The following is a 27,157-nucleotide window of genomic DNA, read 5'->3' on the forward strand; positions in this document are numbered from 1 at the left end:
CACCGTCATGTTGTCTGAACGGACCAGGATGTGGTGCCCTATTAAGTCTGGTAAGAAGGTTTTAGGACCAGAGAAACTGCCAACATTTCAAGGCAGTTCATACCGAAACACAGAGGAGGCGGTCAACAAGGCCGAGCATCCTTTGGAAAAACTCTGATGGGATGCAAAGTCCCACATTGAAAGGACGCCGCCAGCTGCTGAATTAACAGAGAGTGTTGCAACGTAATACAAGCACGCATTTGGCTAAATCGAACACTGTCCCCAGGAAGACAATTCACATGCTGGGCAACAGAGAACTCTTGGCCCTTTTTAAAAAAAAATCTTTTTTGCCATGACCTGGCTAGTAGCAGCCAGTCATCAAGGTAATTCATGATGAGGATTCCCATCTGCCTCAAAGGGGAAAGAGCCACGTATATGCACTTCGTAAGAGTGCATGGAGCCAGAGACAGTCCGAATGGTAGGCCTGTATATTGATAAGCCACCCCTTCAAACATGAATCTCAAGAACGGCTGTGATGAGGGACTATCTAGATGTGAAAGCAAGCATCTTTAAGAGCCATCAATAAAAAACAGTCCCCAGAGGAAATCTGCAGGAGGATCAGTTTCATTGTTAGTATCTTGAAAGACATTTTCATAAGCAAGCGGTTCAGATGCCTGAGATTAAGAATGGGCCTGAGCCCACTATCTCTCTTGGGAACGAGGAAGTAGCGGCTGTAAAAGCCTGACTCACTGTCTGCTTGGGGAACTGTCTCTATGGCTCCTTTTGCAAGTAATGTACAACTAACGGAGAGCATGAGCATTGCTGTCCTGTACCAAAGTTTGAACAACACCTTTAAAGCGAGGTCGTCTGCGAGCAAAGAGGAGTAACCTTATTCTATGTTTTTTTTTTTACAAACCCTCTTAACCCTGAAGCCAGATGGACAGATGTTTTAGCTTTCTGACCAGCAGATCACCACACAGTGCGGGGAACTGGAGAATTGCTCTTTTGAGTATGTGGGAAATTCTGACGAGTTCGCCATGGCCTTGCCGCTCACCTGTGCAGTAGCCTTTGTAGTGCACAGAGCTAGGTCAGTCGCTGTGTGCAGCTCTTTGAAGGCTTTGGGATTTGGTCCAGACTTATCCATTTTATGAAGTGCTGAGCCAGCCTGGCCAGCCACTGCATAAGCTCTATTCGAGCGGAGGTCATACTGAAGAGCTTAGATGGATGCACTGCATGGGCTTTAACCCCAAAGGCTGATGGAGGGCACAAATAAGCAGCAACCTCCTCTTCCAAAGATGGAAGCTTGCTGTAACCTTTTTCTTCAGCGGCAACAACGGAGGCCAAATAGGGGGTGCGCCAAGTCCCGGTTAGCTCATTGTGGAGCCCTGGGAAAATGGGGCAGCCTCTGGCGAGAGGAGTATTGACGGCGCCCCTTCAGGTACCACTGGCTGGCTCTTCCAGGGCCGACCATGCTAGGCTAAGATCCTTTACAGCCTTCGTGAGAACGCGGATCAGCTTGCTGTCCATGCTGGGCTGTGTTGGTTGAGAAGATGAGAGGAAGTACGGGTAATCACTGGGACATGGCCAGTCTTCAGCGTCAGAAGCCATCATTGACATGGACTCATCAGCGGCGACATCCTCTTCTGATCTGTCGAAGGAAACTAGGTCACTCACGTCAATGAAGGAGTGAAACACACTGGCGAATTGAGGGGCTGCTGGGAGAGTGAAGGCATGACTCAGAAATTTGATACCCGCAGGGGAAGGCGTCAGGTAAACTTCCACTGCCGGGAACTGGTCTATGGTGAGCTGCTGAGTTCCAGAGTGAGCATCAGCTTCTGTGTCCACTTCTCGCTTTGGCTTCTTGCTTCAGAGTCCAGCGAGGAGATGTTTTCGTCACTGTAGGAGAAAAAGTCTGAGCAGACTTATATAGTGGTTGGATTCTCCCCTTTTGGTGGGTTGAAGTGCCATTTGTTTGTGCAGATCAGGCTTCAGTATCAGAGTAAACAGAAGTTTATCATATTTGTATCTATGTAACGGGAGAGACTGTTCAATAGGGAACAGTGTTTTTCTTACCCACTACTTCGCCATGTCTCTTGCTCTCTCAGTTAGTGTCACCTTTTCTTCACAGTGACCCACAGCATCGATGTCTGGCACATTATTCCTGTTGAATGATGTACATTTTGCCTACAGATCCTCCCTCTTCACACACGCACACACTGCAGCTGTTTGCAGACCAATCAGTAACCCTGTCATGATTAATGAGAGAAAATGATGGCATCAATTTTTAAACAGTATCACTAGCAAGATGGCCACATCTTGGTCCTCTTGTATGACTGCGTCTTTGTGTTTGTTTAAAGGTGCATCCCTAATTAAATTAATAGAAAATGTTTCAAATTAAATTTATAACTTATAAATAAGCAATGTTTTCAGTAGCATATTGGTTTTTGCTGTGGTATTGGGAATAGTTATTTATATAATATTATACTTGTACTTTATTTTAATTGGTCTGGATTGCTGAAATTTTGGGTGCTATGAAAACTAGGGATAAGCATTGTAAATAATTATTGCCGTTAGATTAATAATTATTTTATTCAAGTCAGTTCACTTGCTTTATAGGGCTTTCTACAAAATAATTGTTTCAAACCAGCTTCACAGTATTAAACAGGGAAGTAATAGAATCAGTGATGCAAACATCAAATATAAGGCAAATACAACATTTTTAAATTCACTCCAAAGTCCAAATCCAACTTTAACTAAAGTCAGTTAAATGCTTATTCAGTTCAACTTAAGTTGCAAAATGTACTCATTATAAACATTTCAGCAATAAAACAGCTCTATAGAATAAACGATTGAATGAATAATATAAAATTCATTTGTTTTTCCAAAGACTTTTTAAAGGTCGTTCAATCTTTTTAAATGTGGCATTCTGTAAATGCAAGGCAATAATTATAATATGCAATTATTATATTTATTTATTTTTATTAAATACTACTGGCAAAATGCAGAATGTGTATCTTGACACATTGTTATATGACCAACCAGTCAGAAGTGTAAACTTAATTATGTCTTGGTTCTTTGTTGGCTGTGTTTGATTCACAAATCAGAATCCATTCTCTTGTGAAATTGGACTATACAGGGCGCACAGTCTCAGATTCAGTTGTGAAGTTGCTGCACTGCTGAATAAGTAGTCAATTGCTATATTTTTATTTTTTCTTTCTATCTTTTTTTTTTTTATTAAAGTAGACCTGGTTCTGCATAAGAACAGATTCTTGTTTCCCAAATCTAGAGTGACAAGCCTCGCTGATGCACATTGTGTGTATTGAATTAGTTCAGAGTGTGCTGTCAGGTGTCTTGTGATGTGAACGTTGTGTTTCTTGATGATTCCACGAGCATGTGCTCCATAAATCACAACATCTCACACACACACATTTAGAGATTAAAAAGCCTCAAGGGCTCCGGGCACGCTCTCGCACACACACATGTTCACATGCAGAGACCAAAAGGCAATTTTCACCAGCATCGTAGTGAGACCCACTTCATTAAAATTGGATATAGAATGGTGGGCCAGCGCCTTCAGAACAAGAGGAGCTAGAAGGTGAGGTAAAAGAAGAAGAGAGAGCGGAATCTGATTTCTTTCCTCTTTCTTTCCTCCCTTCCCCTGCCATCCATACCGTTCTGTCAAGAATAGCAGGGGAAAAGGAAGCTATCTCATTACTTGACGTTCCTAGGGCTTTGCGCTTTGGCTTCTGGGTTGGAGCTTTAGAGCTTGAATTAGCACATGCTCGCTGTGTGGCTGGTTTAATTGCGTAGCTTGTGTGGCAACAGAGGAAACGTGCCGTATTGTCAGAACAAACGCGCGGGCTGTGTGGTTGCTGTCACCGTCTGCTGCACTTTACTGCATTGCTGCTTTTGATGTGCTGTGTCTAATGAACTCATTTGGGGCATGCACTTCATGTAGACCTTCACAAACTGCTGTAGTGCTTGACCTGACTGTGCAATGTGAGATGAGGGGAATGGCCATTTAAGGGTTTCTAATTCTGTTGCCAGTGGGACTGTGAGATTATTCTCTCACAACAGAGAACTGTGTTTGAAGTAAATATAATGAGCTCTCAATACCTGAAGTAGAAATGTAAATATAGAGGTTATGTAATAGTGTGTTGTTGTAGTTTTTTTTTTTTTTTAAGAAATAGTTCACCCAAAAATGGAAATGCATTATTTACCCACCCTAATGTTGTTTCAAAGCCATATGGTGTTATATATATATATATATATATATATAGTGTGTCTTAACCCCGAACGTTATCAGGAAGGCTATTCCAGAGTTTGGGAGCCAAATATGAAAAAGCTCTATCTCCTTTAGTGGACTTTGCTATCCTAGGTACTACCAAAAGTCCAGAGTTTTGCGACCTTAGGGAGCGGGTTGGATTGTAGCGTGGTAGAAGACAAGTTAGGTACGCAGGAGCTAAACCATTTAGGGCCTTATAGGCAAGTAATAATATTTTGTAAATGATACAGAACTTAATAGGTAGCCAGTGCAGAGACTGTAAAATTGGAGTAATATGATCATATTTTCTTGACTTGGTAAGAACTCTAGCCACTGCATTTTGGACTATCTGTAGCTTGTTTATTGAAGATGCAGGACAACCACCTAGCAGTGCATTACAATAGTCCAGTCTAGAGGTCATGAATGCATGAACTAGCTTTCCTGCATCAGAAACAGGTAGCTTGTTTCGAAGCTTGGCAATGTTGTAACATGGGAAATATGATTTTCAAAGGACAAGTTGCTGTCTAATATAACACCCAGATTTTTGACTTTAGAGGACGTAACAGTACATCCGTCTAGTTGCAAATTGTAATCCAAGAGATTCTGTGTACTGTTTTTTAGTCCAATAAGTAATATCTCTGTCTTATCTGAATTTAATAAGAGGAAATTATTGGTCATCCAATCTTTTACATTTTTTACAAAACTAGCTTAGATAGTTGAGAAGTTTCATCTGGAACTAATTCCGTATTTTCTAATAATATTACCAAGGGGCAACATGCATATTGAAAATAGCAGAGGACCTAGGACAGGTACGATATCTATATTGGTAAGATCAATTCCATGCGATATAATTAAATCTAGAGTATGATTAAAACGATGAGTGGAAATCTGCAAATTCTTTTAGGAAATCTGTATATGGCCCTGGCGGTCCAGAGCAAGAGATAGGAGAGATTTTTTAACATCTAACAGTGTAACATTAAGCAGAAGTATTTTGAATGAGTTAAACCTCCTGTATCCTGTTTTCTGAGTAACATTGAGAATATCACTATATATTGTTGCAACACCGCCGCCACGACCAGTCTGACAGGGCTCATGTTTATAACAGTAGCTTGGTGGAGTAGACTCATTTAGACCAAAATATTAATTTGGTTTAAGCCAGGCTTCAATCAGTCAGAGTACATCAAAATCATTATCTGTGATCATTTCATTTACAATAACTGCTTTGGGTGCGAGTGATCTAATGATTTGGAGCCCAAGCTTTAAAAATTGTTTTTGTTCATTTATTTTGCATTTTTCTGGTTTAATCACGATCAGATTTTTTCTAGATCCTGCATTAAATTTATATTTTGACCTCGCTATTCCGGGAACAGACACAGTCTGTATAGATTGGACAATGCAAGTACTTCTATCTTTTAAGTGGGTAGAACAAAAGTCATCATAGCAGTTATTTGAGAATTGGCTTACTAGTCAGATGGAGCGTAGCGTCCTGGAGATGTTGTCCGACAGGAGTTCTGCTCCGACTCTGCTGGGGTGCAGGCCATCGGCACGGAAAAGCCTAGGATGCTGCCAGAAAAGATTCCAATTATTAACAAAGAGCAGTTTCTGTTCTTTACACCATGACAATAACCATTAGTTTAAAGCAAAAAGCCTACTGAACCTTTCGTGTCCTCGTTGATACGTGGGAAGGGGTCCTGACATGATGATCGTCGTCGCGGGTGATGTGCTGCATACCGTCTCGATCAGGCTCCTGAAGTCCCTCTTCAGTGTTTCCGTCTGCCGCAGCTTGGTGTCGTTAACCCCCGCGTGCAGCACGACAGCACCGATGCTCTCGTCGCCCTTCAGGATCGCAGGTATCCGCGCAGAAACATCAAAAACTCGAGCACCGGGGAAACAGTGAGTGTGCACTTTACCTTAAGCTAACGTAGCACGGACATGCCGGACGATGGAGTCTCCGACGATCACAGCGTCGTGTTCCGTCTCGCAGAGGGGAGTGAAGAGGTTCCGGGTGGAGATCTTGAAGACCGGAGGTGGCGGAGGGGGAGAGGTCGTCGCCCGGGGCCTGGCTCGCGTCTTCCCCTGCTGGTGCACCCAGGGTCCGTGGCGTCCTGGCGCCGGAGTGAAGGACATCTGGGAAGATCGCGTCCTGGGTGCACAGGGTCTGTGCAGAGAAACACACGGAGTAGAGGTGGTGGGAGTGTTAGCAGCGTGCTGTATACTTATCCCGGACTTGTCAGCGTCAGCCCGGGATGTTTCCAGAGCGGCTCTCCGCTCTCTCAGCTGGGCCTGCTTCTCCACCAGGTCGCGGATCTGCTTCTCCACGGCCTCCAGCTCCAGCTGCACCGAATGCAGCTCGAATGTGTCCTCACCTGCACTCAAAGGTAGACACAAATCCGCCATTTAATCAAGTAACAGTGAAACAATGGTAATGTGTGTGAATAGAGTATTAGCAATCTAAGCGAGATTAGCGGCAGCCACGCTGCCGATGCTAACGGGCTATAAGCTAATAGCAGACTCGAGAAATCAAAATAAAACTAGTGATAACAAGGCGCTCTGATTGGTTTTGTTTTAGAATGCTATAGGGGATATATTCACACGTTATAGAATGAAAATGATAGTGTATAAAATTGTTTTTAAGATAGAAAATAGACGATAAAGAATCAACTTGATGGAGCTCAAACTCAAAACACGCAGTCACAAATCATTAATCATATCATATAATAAAATATAATTTTTTGTTACTACTGTAAATATATATTCAATTATTATTGGATCTCCTTCAATACTTTCAGAATCTTTGCTTATTAAAATGATTTTTTTCTGTATTTTAAAATATATTTTTTATATTAACATATTTTAATGACAGTATATTTATTGAACAAAAATTAATTCTTTTATTTTTCAAAATAAGCAGAAAATAGTACAAACTTTGCTAAAGTGATAGTTTTGCAAGTATTAACTTAATATTAATATTATTATTTTAAAAGGTATTATTTAAAAAAAAACGTTAATTTAGCTGAAGTATTTGTATCAATAGCGTGTGCCTTTTACCCCATGCTGGTGGGCCTTTTACCCCGTGTGTGGGGTAAAAGGTCTCCCTTGCCACCTCATACATACTCATACATCAAGTAAGACCAACTTTTGAGATTTTGACTTGAGATTTGAGATTTTTTTTAAAGCAAAATCCAAAATCATACCTTTGCTGCATAACTTACTGAGAAAACATAATGTTTACAAAGTGCATGTAGTAACAGCTCTCATGCACAAGTTTTGTAGAATGAACCTTCATGATGAGTGATGATGATTCACTCTCAATACACTACTCATCCTTTGGACTGTTACAAACTAGGTTACAGAGACAAGAGAAAGGTGACCGCTGCTTCAGTATTATAGTGACACGGGACAGTCAGGAACTGACTTTGTAGTTTTTTTGACAAAGTAATTTGATTTATTTATTGTCTAATGCTGTTAAGGCTTGATGATTAATTTATCACAGGTTTTAAGTGAAACTCTCTGTCTCTTGCTGATCTGTGCACCGCTGGATTAGAGGACATTACCTGTGCAGCGAAACAAGGAGAATTAAATAACACTCAGTGTCGCGTTCAAATTGGAAATGGGAAAAAATAACCCTCTTTGAAGGCTGTTATTGAATTTCATCAGAGAAAGATAAGCCCCAACATTTCCCCTGTCTGTTTCCCCTTGCTACACATTCAGTGCTGACTCTGTCCAAACAATATTACTGTCCATTTGTACTGCTGCTTCTACTAATGCACACCCACATTTGGTTGAGTGAAATCATTACTCTGTATAGAATATTCAGTTCCTTGTTGTACCCTATGCACACTAATATATTTATTTATGAAATTGAGCTATATAAGGCATTTTCTCTGAATAATCTTTTTAATAATCATAAGTCATGATAGCTGTTAATGAAAGCTGTTTAGTAAATTTGCCTCTTTGTGTTTCGTGTCGCATTCATATATAAATTGCATTGCAGTTGCATGCATGAATAGGCACAGTTATCAGAGATGAAAGTAAACACTGTGCCTGAAAATCCGATTCTCTCCAAGGATTCAGAGAAATGGCAGTCCAGATTTATTCAGTCAGTGCCATGGGAATAACACGCACCGGACATCTGCTCTGGTGCGGCAATCCGCCACAGATAATCCCATTAAAATTGCAGTTTATTAAAATGGATAAACACAAGAAGGGATACTTTTCTTTGCTACTGGAGGAATATAGAGTTACAGAGAGATGAGTGTATTGATTAATGATGGAGCTTGCCAATGGGTTCCAAGAGAGAACACAGATCCCATGAAGGGACGAGATCCCATGAAGGGACGAGATTGCATGGTTGCATTGCATGCTGAATTGTGAGCATAAAAAGGAGCAAATTTATAGTAAATATTGTGCAAATTTATAGTAATATTGTGCAGTCAACTGGTAAACCATACAGTAATTGTTTTGCACTGTGTGGAGTATATTTTGATTCATAAACTTTGTGTACCAGTGCAATGGTTTATTATGAAGAATTATACTTCATAATCCTGGCTTTAGATACGTGTTTATCATGTTTTTTTTTTTGTGTGTCTCTAATATATGCCACAGCAATCTGTATCTATTGGAGAGGCAGATTTTATACAAATAAATGTATATATTTATTTAAAAAGCGCCTGTCATTTTTCTATAGGTTTGCTCAATTAAAGTATATAACTGGTTGATGAATTTCCATAAATCATAACTTGTATATATCCACATTCCCTGTGGGAAATTCTGCCCAGGATCATTTGCATACATATTGTCTCACACCTTTTGTTTTTCTCTACCTCCTCTACTCAAGACCTTTCCTACAATCTTTTTGCAGTCGAGATGGCTATATGACAGCTAGCTGAAATAATTCCATCTTGGAATCAGACCGCTGAAGTATATCATCAAATCGTATTGCATCAATCATTATCTGATGTTATTGAAAGAGCATGTAAAGATGAGCTTGAACTTGCTCTGCAGTTAAGACATCCAATGTGCCTAAATAGCATGTCAAATGTATGTTTTGTCTTCTAGAAACCTCACCAAAAGGTAGGTCGCATATACAGTATATATTTGTTAAACTTTTTATTTCTCTGTACAGGAGAAGGCAGGGTTCTGTAGTACATCCCTTATCACTATAACATGATGCCATTTCTCACCTGCTGTTCACTGACATTGATCCTGCTTCCTCTAATGGCACATATTTGCTCTAAAGCAGAAAGCTTTTTAGAGATGTTTTTATTTCCTTAGAGATAAAGGTCAGGGACAAAAGACATACACAGATCTGAGTTAAAATCAGTTAGAATTCACACTTTTAACACTGCCTGTGAAATCTTGAAGATTTGAGTAAATGGGTTGCTAAAATACCACTTTACTGAGGCAAAAGGTTCTGTTGAAGGTGAGATTTTGTAACCCAAAGGGTTGTATTATGTTTTTTTTTCCCTTCAAGTAATCGAAAGTCTTTTTGTAATTGGAATATTTGAGCTTATCATTAGTTGGACCTTTAGTAGACAGTGACCAAATATTGTGTAAGTGTTTTTGGATCCAGAGAACATGAATATGGTTATCAGTACTCTTGTCCTTTTATTAAAATACCATTGTATTACTACCTAATTTCATAACTTTACCATGTTTTAATAAGATTTATTTGCTTGTTTATTGTCATTTAAATCAATTAACATCAGTAGACAATATTAAAAGATATGTGTAAATATCATGGACCATAAACCTCTTGGCCGCGAACTATAGTTACAGCAAATGCTTGACTCAACAAATAGAGTTTCAGAAAACTTCCATAGCTCTTGGCCACATTTCTAGTTGATAACAGGAGCAGCCATCTTCCAGGATCTCTGTGAGGCAAAATAACTTTGTAAGAGGGACCTGTTCAGTTCCAGCGCTGTCTATTCTTACTTCCTCCTGTTGTATCTGTGGGTAGAGAGTGAGACACTTGCCATGTCAACACCTTTGGAGGTCAGTGTGGCCTTGTCTGCTGCTTCTACTCATCTGTCACTGTTCTGGGGCTCATCCAGTAACCTCTGTGGCCCACAGGCACAGACAGTGACACTGCCAGGTCAGTTTTTACTTTTGAGCTTAAAGGGATAGTTCAGCTAGAAATGAGCAAACTGTCATATTTTTCTCATCAGCATGTCATTCCAAGCCTGTATGATCTACTTTCTAACGTGAAAGTTAAATAAAAAAAAAGTTTTCTTATCATCAGTCTTCCAAATATATTTTATGTTTTTACTTAATAAATAAAGTTATACTGATTTGTAATGACATGAAGGTGAATAAATTGAAACAGAATTTTCTTTTTTGTGTAGGAGATACCACGTGTTAGGAGTGCTTTAGAGGTTTTAAATTAGAAATTGTACTGTTGTATTAAAATTAGAAGTAGTCTAATATTACTGTAGTAATAGTCTCATATTACGGTGAGCAGTATTGATTCACTGCTGTATAGCAATACATTTAATACAATTAATGTTTTTTCATACAGAATAGTGTACACTTACAAGAAAGTACTCCCAATTTAAGAAAGAAATCATGAATTAAATCTCTTCTATGTCTCAAATCTCAATTGTTTCTCCTAGATAACAGTGCTATCTACTACAAGTGAAATTAGATCAAATTGATTTTTTTTGCTTACTTACAGTATTTTATTATTATTTTTTTCTGAGAAAAGGACCCTAGTAATTTCATGTCTTTTTTTAAAGAGATCTCATTAGTCTGCTATACCACAGCTGCTGAAATATAAAGCACTAAAGACTAACTCCAGGTTAACAATTGTCTTATTTATGTCTTTTTAAATGTTTTAATGAATTTTAGAAGACAGATTTGAGACAAAGTAGATACTTGATAAAACCATTTGTGAGGATGGCACCAATGGCACCACTTGCGCTATGGGTGTCGTGAGTTTGAATCCTGGCTCGAGAACCTTTCCTGATCCCACCCCCCTCTGTCTCTCCCACTTTGCTTCTAGTCTCCTCTGCACTGGCCTATCATAATAAAAAGTCCAAAACACACACAAAAAAATAAAATAAAATAAAAATAATAATAAAATAAAAAATATAAGTAAATCATCACTACAATATTCATGTGATTTCCTCATTTCCATGAGACATTCAATCACAATCTTGTACACATTTTGGGTTCTGAGTGTGTAAACAACTATCCCCAAACTAAATCTCCCAACATATCTAGCCACATTTAGGTGCAGAGAGAGGGTGGGGGAAATGAAGAATGTAAAGCTGACCTGTGAGAGAGCAGGCGTCTGGTGCAGAGACGCTGAGGAGGAGGTGGAGGAGGACCCCTCCCATCTCGGCATGAGTGGGTGGATTTCTCTGTTTGTCTTTAAGATCTGGCAGTGACAAAAAGGCTGAAAACGGTCTTTTTTCCTCTTTCTTGTATTTCATAAGAGGCTCTCTTATGGCATGCTTATGAAATCGTTCCCTTGTGTAGATATCCAGAGTTTAATGTGTGAATTGCTGGATGGCTTGATATAGCCCAGTGGAGCATTTCTCCCATGGTGCTTTGCATTGCTTGTACATGTCTGACATTGAAGACAGTCAGCTATTATTGAACACTAAAAACCAGATATTCCATATCTGATAAATCAAAGTCTCCCGTCTGATAAAACTTTGCTTAATTACCTTAATTACCAGTATTTGTTTTCTGAATAAATTATATTTAAATAAAATGTAATTAAATAAATTTCCAGCAAATTACCACTCCTATGGGTGTGTGTGTGTGTGTGTATATATATATATATATATAATATTATTATAAATATATTGTATTATATTACATGGGGGAGGGTGATATGACGCTATGATTACCACTATAGATTAAAAAAAGGTGCTGACCTCTTTTATACAGCAACATTGCCAGTTTACTTACCACATAGTAAACATTAGTGCATTGTTGGCATTAATATAGATCTTAATCAAATGGCATACTTTATTACTGCTGGAGATGATTTAGTTACTGATATCATTACCAGCTCTCAATGGCCTGGTCCTAAAGGCTTAATTTGATCTTGGCTTTTACAACACAGCATTAAAGATTAAAAGGCAGAAAGAGCATTAGTTGAGCACTGGCTGTTAGAAAATGTGTGTAGCTGGATCAGATTTCCCTAAGGTTGAGATACCCTTCCTCAAGAACACAGAAAGGCTCGAATGTACATCTGCTGCATGTACACACTTTCTCACACTCTAATTAAAAACATTGTCTGACATCACCGGCTCACAGCCAATGTGCAAGCTGTTTAAACACAGAATGTCTACAGAACATTATTGTACTTTTGCTTCATGGGACAATATTCTGTGGTGTAAAAACATGCATCTTTAGTGGTCAAATGTGTAATGACCTGGAGGTCATTTAGAGGAGCTACATACCTGTTTCTGTTGATGTATATGGAGAATCATTTTATCATGTGGAATCATCATATGGAGAGTTCAGCTACAGTTTATGTATCTAATTATGCTGTACTGATGCTGTTTTGTGACATTGTCATATTCTAATGTCTGTTTTGATTGGGATAATTTGTTCTAGCTTTTGTTGACATTGCCTCCTTACAACCTATTCCAGCCCAGTGCTTCTCATTTGCATTTGGACCTTTTGAGTGAACAAGTGAGTTTTGCCACAGGCCTAAATGCTAAAGTTGCTTTAGAAGTCAAGATGTAAAGATTCAGAATTGCTGTGCCAGATTTAAGAGGTTGTAAGTACAGACTTGTGGTTGCAAATGAATTTAAGTACAAAACTAAATATGTATTTAAGTAAGTCTGACTTTTTTTTAACTATATCAGAATAAATTGTCTACTGTATTTTAAATGGACTATTTCACTATTTTGTATTTGTATTATACTTTTAAATATATTATAATTTACTGACCATTTTGATTCTATTTGACTGTTCTATGAGTCTGTTTGATTTTGTATTTATTGGTTTTAACTAGATTTATTAAACTATTTTGACTTTTGTATTTATTATTTATTATTATACATAATTTTTACTTTTGTATTTAATAAATCAGACTTTTATTATTTACATTGTAAAAAGTGATAAGTTGACTTAACTTAAAAAAATTGAGGAAACCTGTTGCCTTAAAATTATTAAGTAAATAATAATAATAAAAAAAGTTAAGTGCATTTGACAATTCACTTAACTTATTTTTTTAAATTATTATTTATTTAATAATTTTAAGTGTAACAGTGTAATAATTTCAAGGCAACAGTTTTCCTCATCACTGTAAAAAGTGATAAGTTGACTTAACTTAAAAAAATTGAGGAGACCTGTTGCCTTAAAATTATCAAGTAAATAATAATAAAAAAAATAAGTTAAGTGAACCTGACAATTCACTTAACTTAATTTTTTAAATGATTATTTACTTGATAATTTTAAAGCAAGGGGTTTCCTAATTTTTTTTAAGTTAAGTCAACTTATCACTTTTTACAGTGTAGTATTTTATTTTTTTAAACCCATTTTTTTATACTGAACTGAATATTTTTAACTCTTTGTATTTAATATTTTGACTAGATTTATTATCCTATATGGACTAATTTATACTATATTTAGCTATATTGTGATCATTAGTCTACAACTTCAGAACACACATTGTAAAAAAAAAAAAACAGTAAAAACAGGGCACAATGTACTGCTTTAATATGAAGGAATTTTCTGTATTTTTATTTTATTTATTTATTATTATTATTTTTTTTATTATTCCTGCATGTTGAATTTTCCACTTCATTACATTGTTTCAGGGTTAATGGAAATATATGAAAATTACCAGTACATTTTCAACATCTTTTTTTTTCTTTTTACAGTGCAGGTTTGGGATTATTGTCTGTAAATGAAAGTATTAACATTCAAATTTTCACTTTACAAGTTTACACATTTTGTCTGTCAGTTTTGTACATGTTCTCAGATTAAGATCTAAGTTCTTAAGTTTTTTAAAAAAAACAAAAAAAACTTGTTTGTGCTTGGCTGTGTGTGCATATTCATGTGCATGTGTCAGCGGACATGTCTAGATACACCAAACTCTCGTTCTGTCTCAGTGCTTTTGCAGTTTGGTGGCCCAGCGACCCATAAATCTGTCACTCATAGAGATGAGCATGTGATAGTTTGAGTTGTTTGAAACCAAAGAGAAATTACCTACTGTGAGTTCAGTACTTACATCACAACTGTTGTACATGATATCAATCTTTTCAAATGTTCTGAGCACCCTTCCCCTCTTTATTGCATTTCTTCCATCTTTCTCTCACCCATAGGTTCTCTTGACATTTGCAAAGGTTGAAAGACAAAGTAGCTTTGTGTCCTGATAAGGGCGAGGACTCCTCAGCCTGAATGTGAATGTTCTCTCATGAGATCAGAATGGGGCCGGGTGTATTTGACAGGCAGGGTGATGGGTCAAGTTTTGGAGGATCACAGAAAACAGAAGTGAATAGCAGAAAAAGACAGATGTCATAGGAGGTTAGTCATCACAGTAGGGTAGAACAGGGGGAAATCTCCCTTAAGGAAAGCTGTATTCCCTCTTTTCTCAAATAAACTATTTTTCCATGATGATGGATATAAAAAGCATGTTTTTCATTAAATATTGATTTATGTTGCATTTATGAGCATTATGTTACTACATTTATTTAATCAAAAACACAGTAAAATAGTGTGACATTTTATTACAATTTAAAAAATATATTTTTTGTTTTTGAATTTATTTTAAAATGTAATATATTCCTGTGATGCAAAGCTGAATTTTCAGCATCATTACTCCAGTCTGCAATCTCACATGATCCTTCAGAAATCATTTTAATATGCTGAATTGCTTGAACATCATAAATGCATTTACTGTCACTTTTGATCAGATTAATGCATTCCTTGCTGAATAAAATAATTATTTTCTTTAAAAAATCTTAATTTTAAATAATAGTGTATAGACTCAGTTTGAGAAGATTTGTTCAAAAAAAAATATTTTGCAAATATTTAATACTTTTTTTAATACAACCTAAATTCCGGAAATGTATGGACGTTTTTTAAATTTGAATAAAATGAAAACTGAAAGACTTTCAAATCACATGAGCCAATATTTTATTCACAATAGAACATAACATAACAAATGTTTAAACAGAAATTTTACAATTTTATGCACAAAATGAGCTCATTTAAAATTTGATGCCTGCTACAGGTCTCAAAATAGTTGGGACAGGGCCATGTTTACCATAGTGTAGCATCTCCTCTTCTTTTCAAAACAGTTTGAAGACGTCTGGGCAAACATGCAAACTGCCCATAACGTATTCACTTATGCACCCCCAATCCATCAGAGATACTGGCTGTTTGAACTGAACGCTGATAAAACGCTGGAAGGTCTCCCTTTTCTTTAGAACAGAGGACACGGCATCCGTGATTTCCAACAAGAATGTCAAATTTGGACTTGTCTGACCATAGAACACTTTTCCACTTTGAAACCCACAGGACACGACGGCACTTCTGGACCATGGTCACATATGGCTTCCTTTTTCCATAATAGAGCTGTAGTTGGCATCTGCAGATGTTTACCAACAGTGGTTTCTGGAAGTATTCCTGGGCCCATTTAGTAATATCAATGACAGAATCATGCCGATGAGTGATGCAGTGTCGTCTGAGGGCCCAAAGACCACGGGACGTTGACGTTGAGAAACATTGTTTTTAAAGTATTCCACAATCTTTTTCCACACTCTTTCACAGATTGGAGAGCCTCTGCCCATCTTTAATTCTGAGAGACTCTGCCTCTCTAAGACATGCCTTTTATAGCTAATCATGTTACAGACCTGATGTCAATTAACTTAATTAGTTGCTAGATGTTCTCGCAGATGAACCTTTTAAAAATGTATTGCTTTTTCAGCCCTTTGTTGCCCCCGTACCAACTATTTTTGAGACCTGTAGCAGGCATCAAATTTGAAATGAGCTCATTTAGTGGGTAGAAGTGTAAAATGTCTCCGTTTAAACATTTGTTATGTTCTCTATGTTCTATTGTGAATGAAATATTGACTCATGTGATTTGAAAGTCTTTTAGTTTTCATTTATTCAAATTTAAAAAAAATGTCCCAACATTTCTGGAATTCGGGTTGTAGCTTTTGAATCTTAAGTTACACAGAATACTTTGCATAATTAAAGACATGAGCCAAGAGCATGTTAATTGCTTTTGTTGTACTGTAGAAGCTGTCTTCCAATTTTGTGTGGAAATCTGCTGACACAGACTGTGATATTATGAACACCTGCTGGTGAGAGGAAGTTTACAACCCTACAAAATCCTTTATAATAATAAATACCAACACAAATGAAAACACACACACACACACACACACACACACCTTTTTGGTTTATTGGGAATTTTCTGTGCTTGTCTTATTGCCTCTGTATCCCCGTAATAATATGTTACTGACTCTCAGCATTAAGATGATGAATATTGTTCTTTCTCTCGGATTATCATCCAATAAGAAAGTGACTGGTGAGCTAATATTAGTCTGCACCGAGCGTTGGTTTACCCATGAGCAGGTTGCCTAGGAAACATTACATAATTGGAGCATAGAAGATGCCCCCAGCTGATTGGGTGATCGAGGCAAGGTGATAGATCTTCCTCAGTGTGTTCTCTCTTCCGTGTTTCATCTATCTGCCTGGAGAGGAAATGACCTCATGACACCACATATAGTGGCTAGTGGTTTGATAGGTTTCTGTCACTCAAAAGAAAAAAAGGAAGTACCAGTTTCATTGCTGTTATGAATTATTAGTTTTCACTGTATTTCTTTGTTTCTTTATAGGTGCTGATTTGGGCGGACTGTTGGACCTTGAGACTCTGTATCAGGGAGTTGAACGCAGTATTAACCAGAGCCGACGAGCCCGCAGACAGCTGCCGGAACGAGCCTACAACATTGAGGTTTTGCTGGGGGTGGACGACTCCGTAGTGCAGTTTCACGGGCAGCAGAAAGTGGAGAAGTACCTTCTCACTCTTATGAACATCGTAAGTGTGCTCGAGCCACCCACGCTGCCTGTTGTGTTTGGGTTACCCTTGAGAAAAATCAAAGAACGATAGAAACTACTCTGTCAACAGCGCAGCAGTTATACAGGCGTAAGACAGCATTGTAATAAACAACTGAGATGAATCTGGCTGGTGGTGAAGCATTAGAGACACGGTGTTGACACCAGAGGTACTAGTGTTTATAGCATTTACATTCAATCCTGCAGTGTTTTGAAAACATTTAAAGTAGGGCTGTCAAAGATCTGTCTGTTGAATATTCTATCTGTGTGTTTGTCTGTCTGTCTGTCTGTCTGTCTGTCTGTCTGTCTGTCTGTCTGTCTGTCTGTCTGTCTATCTATCTATCTATCTATCTATCTATCTATCTATCTATCTATCTATCTATCTGTCTGTCTATCTATCTATCTATCTATCTATCTATCTATCTATCTATCTATCTATCTATCTATCTATCTATCTATCTATCTATCTATCTGTCTGTCTGTCTGTCTGTCTGTCTGTCTGTCTGTCTGTCTGTCTGTCTGTCTGTCTTTCTGTCTTTCTGTCTTTCTGTCTGTCTGTCTTTTGTTCTGTTTAGCTAGCCTATAAACCATCAAAAGTCTTTTAAAACTTGGCTTTGTCAGTCCAACATTAAAGGTTTGTTTTAATATTTTGACCAACATTATTATTATTATTATTTTTTTAGTAGTTGAATTGATTTCTGGTTCATTTTTGGTGCTTTCATGCATTCAGATTCAAGAACCGAATTGTAATTTAAAATGCGTTCTTAATTAAATTCCAAATCGCATAAAATGTGGTTAATTAATTACAACAGAGCACCATTGTATAAATCTACTGCTGTCCAAAATTATTATTTTTTTCCTTTAAAAAAAGGACCAAAACTTACTGATAATCACAATGAACATACTGTTAATCACAGCAGCTGATTAATAACCCTAGGTTTAAGTGTTGTTAAGCTCCACTTATTTTAGTTAATACTCCAAGTATTTAGGAACCTTTTTTTGATATTGAAGTAGTTGGAAATATAGAAAATAATAAAATCTTAGTCACATATTTTATGTACTGTTAGCTCTCACTAGTGACATTTGTCTCTAGAGGATATGTCTGGCTTAGTTTATGCGATTTGTCTGTATTTTTTATTTATTTATTTTTGTGAGAGAAGAAGGATGTCAAGTTCAGGTAAAGCTGGATGCAGTAAATCAGTGGCTTTGCGTCATGTGGTCCAGGGTGATGTTAAGCCAGGGGAAAAATATGCTTCAGGACAAAACAGCTCCCATCTGTGCCTTGCTATGTGTCCTTTAATCTCCACAAATTAAACCTACGCAGTGACAAAGAGCAAGAGAGAGAGATCAGCTTTCCAACAGACAGAAAAAAAAAATCACAAGCCGGCCAGATATTATATCATCAGTAATAGTCAATAATGTGAGGTAAAATTAGACACATATTAGATCAGTTCTGCAGTCATTTTTCTGCATCATGGATCACTCCATCTAAGATGAAATGTGATGGGATGAAAAAGGCCAGAGCAAAATGTGTTATAACCTCACCATTTGTCTCTATATTGCATATTTTCTCCAGTTATCACGAGTCCCTGAACAATTTCTGCAGCTGTGCCACTGCCATCTCCTTTTCCTCTCCTCTCATTCTCATCCTAGGGGGTGTTTCAAACGCTGCATTCGAAATAAATGACAGGAAAACAGATAAACAGAAATATATAAATAACATCGCGTCTACTTTCTCTCCCACGCGTTGAGTTCTTGCTGCTTTCTTCTTGAAAGTTTACTTTGCTCACTTTTGGAAGGCATGTCTCCCTCGCTCTCCGGGAGTCAAGGAGAGAAAAGAAAGAGACACAAAGCAGGTTTTTGCCCTTTTTTCCTCCAACTATTTTCCCTGAATTCTCCTCTTTTAGTGTTTTTTGCACATAAGGGCTGCGTGTGATGATGTGTTATGCGTAGCTCTTGAGTTTGTTGTTTTGTTGCGTTGGTTTTGTGTGTGTTGAGTGTGTGTGTGTGTGCGTAAATGTCACTGCTCTGTTGCTGTGTTTGCTCAGAGTGAAAAAATCCTCTGCAGTCTTTCATTCATGTTCTCCTGGTCAGTGGCTGGTCTCTCTCAATGATCCAACAGGAGAAGAGAGTGGGAGCCGTCTGTCTGTCTGCCTAAAAAGGGATCCGTCTACAGGACTATGTGGGTGGCAGGGTTGAGCGCCATTCATAACTGAATTTAGAATGCCTTTTAAATTCCTGAATGTGAATCGGATTGGAATTGAAGTAACAAAACAAATACTGAATTCAAATTTAAATATAAGGATTAAAATGGAATGGAATGAGGTTTCAGTATGAATTACCCATAAGCATGTCGACATGATATATATGATAGTTCCAGAAACATTAAATGATATTAGTAATTAATGTTTGAAATGCCGCCTATAGGAATGCATAGTTAATGTAGATTATATTTACATAGTTTAATTATTATTTAAGAAATAAGAGCCTATCAGTTCAAATTGGAATTGGAAACAATTTTAAAATTCTGAATTCACACTGCTACTGCTACAGCCCCCTTCAGAAAAGCAGTCTGAATTTTCTAACCTCATCTGAATAAATGGGTTTGTTTAAAGCAGTGTCAAAATTAAAATTTTATTATATTTAGTATTTGCCTACTGAAATGGATTTTTAGAGGCATTTTGTACCTTTTATGAAGGCATATTTTTCTTTAAACATAAAAAAAGCAGAATATAATTGCAACATAAACTGAGATTATTCTATCTATCTATACAAGACATTCTCGCTCACAACTCGTCACATATTGAGGCTTGGTCAAGACCCTTTGGCGTCACTTTTTGAAGCACAGGGTACCCCATTAGTGTAATTTTTCCGATGTGCAGGGTCCTCCATTGCTGTAAATAAGAAAATCCCTTGGTGTCAATATGCCAACGCAAAAGGCACAGGGAATTTTATTGTCATGATTAAATTATATATTGGGTAATAATATTGCTATTATTGCATATATGTTGGGGCGTGATTTTTTAATGTAAACAGTCACAACAGTTTTATTTATAATACACTATTTACACATTTATTAGTACGTAAGCCACCCCCTTCCCCTAAACCTACCATTTGTCAATAAAACACAAGATATAACAGGCAGATACAACTACAGTTATAATTTATTCAAAAAGTAGTAATATTCCAAGTCTTACAAGGCAGAATGATTGATTTGTAAGAGGAATAGACGCTATAGCCATATCCGCAGTCGGTGTGAAAAAAAATAAAAAAAATGCAGCCAGAAGAAGACTTACATCAGCCTTGGTTGTGAAATGCTCATGACTGATTGTGTCATACTACGGGAGTATCTTTTTGAATAAGATGTGAGCATGTTAACGGAGTTGGATCATTTTCAGTGATTAAAACCTTATGTTTTACTCCGTTTTTAGCATAAATATATCGCATGTCTTCAGAAGACTTGTTTGAGTTGACTTGTTGAGAATGTGTTGATCATAGGCGGAGGATGAACCAACTCCAGGGTAAGGCTAAAAGCAGCCAAACGTATTAAACATCATAAACCTGTCTTTTTAGGCAAGAGCCAGACATGGGTGACATGTCAGGCTATATGTGTACTGGGACTGAATTTGTATTTAATGTGATTACAATTTAATAAAAACATTAGAAATTGATAATTATATAACATTTCCTTTCCACGGTTATTCAAACAGCGAATAAATTACATATAGAAAGTGACATTATCACTAACTTTAACTCTATCGCGAGTTTAAGAAAAAAAACTTCAGTTATAATCACTGAAGCATACACTGTGAAATGAATCTCTTACTTACATTGTACGTACATCTGCGCTTTGTGGTTTATGATGAGAGAATGCGCAAGAATCTGGGTATTTTTTCCAATTTAGTGGCATTTTGCCCCAAGTCCCCATGGCCAGCCTTACAGCCTTATACACGCTCCACCTATTGTGTTGATCTATAGGTGATTTAAGTTTTTCCATAAAAAAAAAACTAATCGTAAAAATGCAACACGTTCAGTGATGCTTGTATATTGAGGAATTTTAAATATTGCTATTAATTTGTTTTCACATTATGTGGCATTTTTGTCATGGTTCACTTCTGATTCTGGTCTCTGTTCAATACGTTAATCTCTGTGTGGGAGTTGTTGTATTTGTGAATGGGATTTTTGTTTGTTCTGGAGAACTGGTCCAGTGACTCACTCTGCCATCAATTTATAGAACCGAGTGAAACAATTCTTTAAAATGCACTAAAATTGATTGGCTTTACTTCATAGGTCCATGGGAAATGATAAGGAATCGATGCGTCAGACAGGGATGAAAAGATCTGGAGGCCTCTTGACTTCCACCCACCCTTCCAATCCACCAATCAGCCGTCCTTCACCTTTATTCCACCCTTTAAGACTGGCTCTTTCAGATTTAGTATTGCAGTCGAGATAATGGACCGGTATTTAATGCGGAAGCTCTTTGTGGGAGAGTTTGTTGTTGTTGATTCTCCTTTCTAGTTTTCAGTCTTGGAAAGTCTCACAACATGCTGATCTAAGATTGCCTTTAGCTCAAGATTGTAAGTACCATCGGATTCAGGAACACACCACCACAGCCCCTCGATGATGCCCACAGGCTCATAATGCTTGTACTCAGACTCATTTCACGTATTTGCACGAGCGATCAGCGCAGCAAGCCTGTGTAATAGAGCTGAGACCTTTGTGTGTAGCATTAATTCTGTGAATTGAAAGTCGACAATATTAATTGCTTCCCTCTATATTAGTCGCTCCTCAGGAGTAAACAAGATGTGCGTGTGGGCGGACCATTATGTAATCAGCTCTTCATAGACACGTTGTTCTGGCCCTCAAATGTCAGACAGGTAATAATGGTCCAAAATGTCAAGTGAAAATGGCAGAGATTCAGTAATGAGTCTGAGCAAATACTGTCCACCAGTGCATACCTTCATATCTCTGAGCATTCCTGTACATTACAGAAGAATGAAAGGCAGATTGCGAGGATGGTCAGCCAAGAGCCTGATGGGATTTCTGTACTCGTTCACTTTCTTCTACAAGACTGAAACAGGACGGTGATGATTCAGCATAATATGTATGTGGGATGCAAGGTAAAAATCAGCATCATATAGGAAACGAAATGCTGGCTTGGGGGTGTTTTGTCCAAATTAGTTTGGACTGGCAAACTCATTTTTGACTGTAGAGCAAATCATTACCATTATTATACTATTTTGTGTTACTTTAATATCTCTTTCTACAATTTGTAAAGAAGTAGTTGAAAGAAAGAGTTTGCTTAAAGAAGTAAATCAGCGTTGTAAGGAAATACTTGTGCAGGAGTGGTTTGTCAATCTGTATAGACTGGCAGGAGGTCTTTTATGTAGTTCATTTTTAGGAATTTAATTATTGCAGCTTACCCTTACCTCATTTAGTATGCTCAGCTATAACTAGTCCCTACCTCCACTCAATCACACCAGCTCTGCTTTCACTCAGTTAACTAGCAAACACTACACAATGGCAAGCGACAATGTTGGATAAATCATTACCAAAGAGTGAAGCTGTGAGTTAATGTCTTCAAATTCTGAATGGATTATAGCTTAGAAAGCGCATAAAAGATCTTATTATTACTATTATTAAAGGTGTCACTTGTTGTAGTTCATTGCAATCTCATAAAGTTACATTAGAATCAATGAATCTCTACACACTGCACAATGAATCTCTATTTTCTGTACATCTTGTCTACACTTTGTGTATTATATTGAGAGGATTCACGTAGAACTCAGCACTAGTGTTTTGAGCAGTGAGTGGATTCTGTCTATTCAACAGATATATCTATGATAGTCTACATTACTCAGCGCTGCAAAACTAGTTGTAAATAGAAACCTATGACCAGTGGAGATGATAATATGAAAAGCCCCTCCCCACAAGTTCATGGGAATAGTTACTTGTTTGTGATGTTAGGAAACGAGTGGTTTCAAACAGCATTTTTTGGTACACTGCAGTTTTAAGGAGAAAAGCTTGGCAATGGTGTTGACTGATGCAGATGGTTTGTCCTTAAGCATATTAAAAACAGCATACAGACATGTAAACACTAGACAGACAGCATTAAAATCTTGATTTTCACCACAGGAGGTCTTTAACAGGTTATTGTTAAAACCCCAAAATGCCTGATTAAGGAAACAGTTTGGAACCTAAATCCCTTCTATTGAAGTTCTTTTTACAGTTTGGCAGGGCCAGATGATAAACAGGGCTGATAAGATAAAAGTTGGCCACTTTTAAATGGTTTCTTTTCATGGTTCTTTCACACATTTGATTTGGGAATGTTTTCATTTCATGTGCACTTTTGTGATCATTATGCTAATATTTTTCAATGTCAACTGATTTATTTTTTCTCCTCACTCGGTCAATGGCCACACATGCACACATTCACTTCCCCTTTTCTCTCCTCTAACCCTATCTTCCTATCTGCACCCTCTGCTATTTTTTTTTTTAATCTCCCCTCCTTCCTCTAAACCAGTGAAACCACAATGCTAGCCCCTGCTGCATTATTAATGGGATATTAATGATTTTCTGACTTGCCGACCTCTAGGTCTCCATTAGTTACCTGTAGGCTGATGAAACCCAGTGCTCCTGAACAAGGCCAGCAACCAGGGCAGTACTAATGAGACCTACACTCTCACGGTCATTAACATAGAGAGCGAGGGGTGGGAGGGGGCTATAGGGCTTTTGTTCTGTAGGAGGTTGAGGAAGAACCCTATTGGTGTTGCTGAAGATTTGTGACTCCAATTACTATTAGAATATCCATCCAGTTTTGCTTGTGATAAGCATTCCAATCATGTGTGCATGTGTATAGTAGGGGTGGGCGGTACACAACAGCATTTTAGTGGCATGTTAAAAAATAAAAAAAATTTGAGAATATTCTCAATACACCTTTTACAAGTAATTTAATCTCATAATTATTCATATATTATCAATATTTAAAAATATCAATATTTTAATCTCATGAACATCTTAATTTGCAAAACCGACTTTCTTGAAAAAAAAAAACTATGAAAAAATGTTTTAATGTGTAACTAAAATGCTGTCATACATTATAGTTGTTTTTGCTAGAAACACTACTCTGAAAAAAATTATTTCACATCCATGTTGTAGTTTATTCAGTAAATCAAATGGTCATTTTCTTCATTCATTTAACAAAAATAATTACAAATTATTCAAAATTAAAAATTAAAAAATAATTGAACATTTTTTTAATTGTATTAAAATAAGAATAAAAAATACTATTGTAAATACTCCATGGTCACACTACACCGCACTAGAAAAGTTTGCACTGCAAATTGCTTTTTGGGTAAAAAACATTGGTCGCATTTAGTTTAAGGACAAATTTTCACTATTAACTATGACTTTTTGCCTCAATAAACTCCTAATGTGCTGCTTATTAATATATAGTGAGGTAGTTGTTAAGATTAGGTATGGGGTAGGATTACAGGATGTAAAATCAGCACCTAGTTAATAGTGAGAATTGGACCAAAACATCTACCAAAATCCGTAAATGTAAATAGCCGAATTTCTACCCATTCCTACCCTTCTTATACTGTCCATCCCGAGCATATACTGTAATAATATGAGAGAAATAAACTTTACTGCCAGCCATGTCTTTTTTTTTACTTTGAAGTGAAGCCTGGAAACAAGGCAGTAATCCCATAATGCACTGCTTCTCCTAATGCATAGTCCTGAGGTGTTGCACAGTGTGTGTTCCGTATGAAAGTCGTGCCTCAGTTTAACGATCATTAACGTTCGGAACACTGGAGTCATGGTCACCTGGAAGTCATCTGTGCCTTTACCAGTCATTTGTATTAACGCGGTTACTAAGGCAACCGAGCCTAAGAGCTGCACTCTTTAGAATTTATCAAGAAATCTTGCCGAATGCTACAGAAAAGGCCTATACACTAGTTTGAAAGGTAAGCTTTTGGCAGATGCAGACACATATACTGAAAGGGAGGGGATGATGAATTCAGTAAAGTTGTGAATTGTAAAAACAAAGTCTGCAGAAACATAACTAAACATTGACAAACAGACAGTGCAACCAAAAAATATTCTGGCAGTCAAAAGGAATGACAGCAAGTGGAGAGGGAATGCCAGGAATACAGACACACAAAAAGAGAAAGAAATGGGGCCCCACCCCATTCTGAAGTTTGCCGGTTGCTCGGCAACCGGTGAATAGTACATATAAAAAAGCCGGTGAGTCGGTGCAGCGGCACATCGGTTTTAGAAAGCGCGTTGTGTAATCCTTTCCCATGGTTTTCCATCTTCCTTGCCGCCCCCTTTTAAGCCCCTTTCTTCTAGTCTATCTTTGTCTCTTATTCTGGCTCCCCCTCCCGCAGTCTGTCCATCAGAAATCTCATTATTGTTGGCTGTGTATACATCTCGGTGTCTCATTAGCAGGCTTCCAGAGCGGCAGAGGACACCATGTCTGAACTTCTGTACCAATTTGTCTGCCTCTGTCTCCCTCTCCGTCTGGGAACAGCGTTTCCCACAGTGCATTAGGCCCATCCTTCTGCAAACTGAATAAGTAAAGATGGCTGAGGTGTGGGGTGAGAAGTCAAACTGCAGAATCATGGGAAATGAAAAAGGCTCTTTTAAGCTTTATTGGGTGCAGTTTGGGAGGTTGTCTATGTATCGCTACACGTGTTTGTTATGCTTTGTTGTCTCTGCGGGGACAAAATGGCCCTAAAAACCTGACCTAAATCATCTAACCTAAACTAGCCTAGTCTTAGATGATTTGCTGGTCTTAGCTGGCTTAAGGTGGTCTAGCTGGAGTTTAAATTAATAGCTGAAACATTATTATATTGCAACTTTAGCAAATAATAGCATAAGTACAACAGCTCTCTCTCTCTCTCTCTCTCTCTCTCTCTCTCTCTCTCTATATATATATATATTAGTGCTGTCAATCGATTAAAATTTTTTACTTATTAATCACACATTTTTTCAAATTAATCGTGATTAATCCCACCTAACATTAAAGTTTTTAAATATACTTTTATGCTACAATAATTTCACATTCAATCTTCAAATGAATGTACAAACAACATATTTTTAATATTTGTTTAATGGCATCTTTTTTTATGACTGAAACCAATAAGTTATACAGATTTCCCTATAAAAAAAATTCCCCTAATATTTATCCATTGACTATAGCCATTAAACATGATATTATAATTAAGAGCTATCAATTTTAACATTTATTAGACTTTAAAAATAACTTCTAATTTAAGTGAACTTAAAACAATCTTCACATAAACCCATTATAATAAATGTTATATTTAGTTACCTGTGCCCCTCAGCAGAAATATAGAGAAATTGAATAAAGTTATCAAACACTAAATTCTAAACTAAATACAGATAAATACTTACAGCTATATAAAAGTTATTGATTTCCCCTCTTTTTTCTTTTATTTTTGATGAACAGACATCACAGCAGCTGGTTATTAGGTTGTTTTTAGCTGCTATTTCTTAAAGAGCTGCCGCTGAACATAACGTGGATCTGACATGCATCGTATTTTCTCTCAACTCTACCTTTTCTGACCCATTTCAGTCTCTACTAATGAGCTGACGAGTTGAATCGAGTGTGTTAGATGAGGGAGACAGTGCTGGGCTGCTCCAGGACAGTTTTGAAAACCATTTCAGAGACATGTTCTTAATGCAACTCAAATATAACATATTAAATGCACGCACAGATTTAAGGCAGCTTTAATTGGCTTTTTGGTAACTTCATGCCTTAACTGACAACGACATTGCATGCACGTAGTTTATTTCGTGCTTTGATATTAATTGATACAGGCTATAATGCGCGCCGGATACCGTGTTGTTTGACTAGTG

At 37.3% G+C, this 27,157-nt stretch overlaps 1 protein-coding gene across 2 annotated transcripts in view; it reads left to right on the top strand.

Annotated features, from left to right (window-relative positions):
* The window catches only part of LOC306852984 (A disintegrin and metalloproteinase with thrombospondin motifs 2-like), a 164,679-nt gene that overhangs the window by 100,074 nt on the left and 37,448 nt on the right, over positions 1 to 27,157 (top strand). For both annotated transcript variants that reach the window (XM_079390120.1, XM_079390121.1), the window contains exon 4: positions 17,056 to 17,255. In XM_079390120.1, the coding sequence (XP_079246246.1) occupies positions 17,056 to 17,255 (200 nt within the window). The remainder of the gene's footprint in view (positions 1 to 17,055; positions 17,256 to 27,157) is intronic.

This window comes from Barbus barbus (genome assembly GCF_936440315.1).
Source record: "Barbus barbus genome assembly, chromosome: 33".
In the NCBI taxonomy this organism is placed as follows: domain Eukaryota; kingdom Metazoa; phylum Chordata; class Actinopteri; order Cypriniformes; family Cyprinidae; genus Barbus; species Barbus barbus.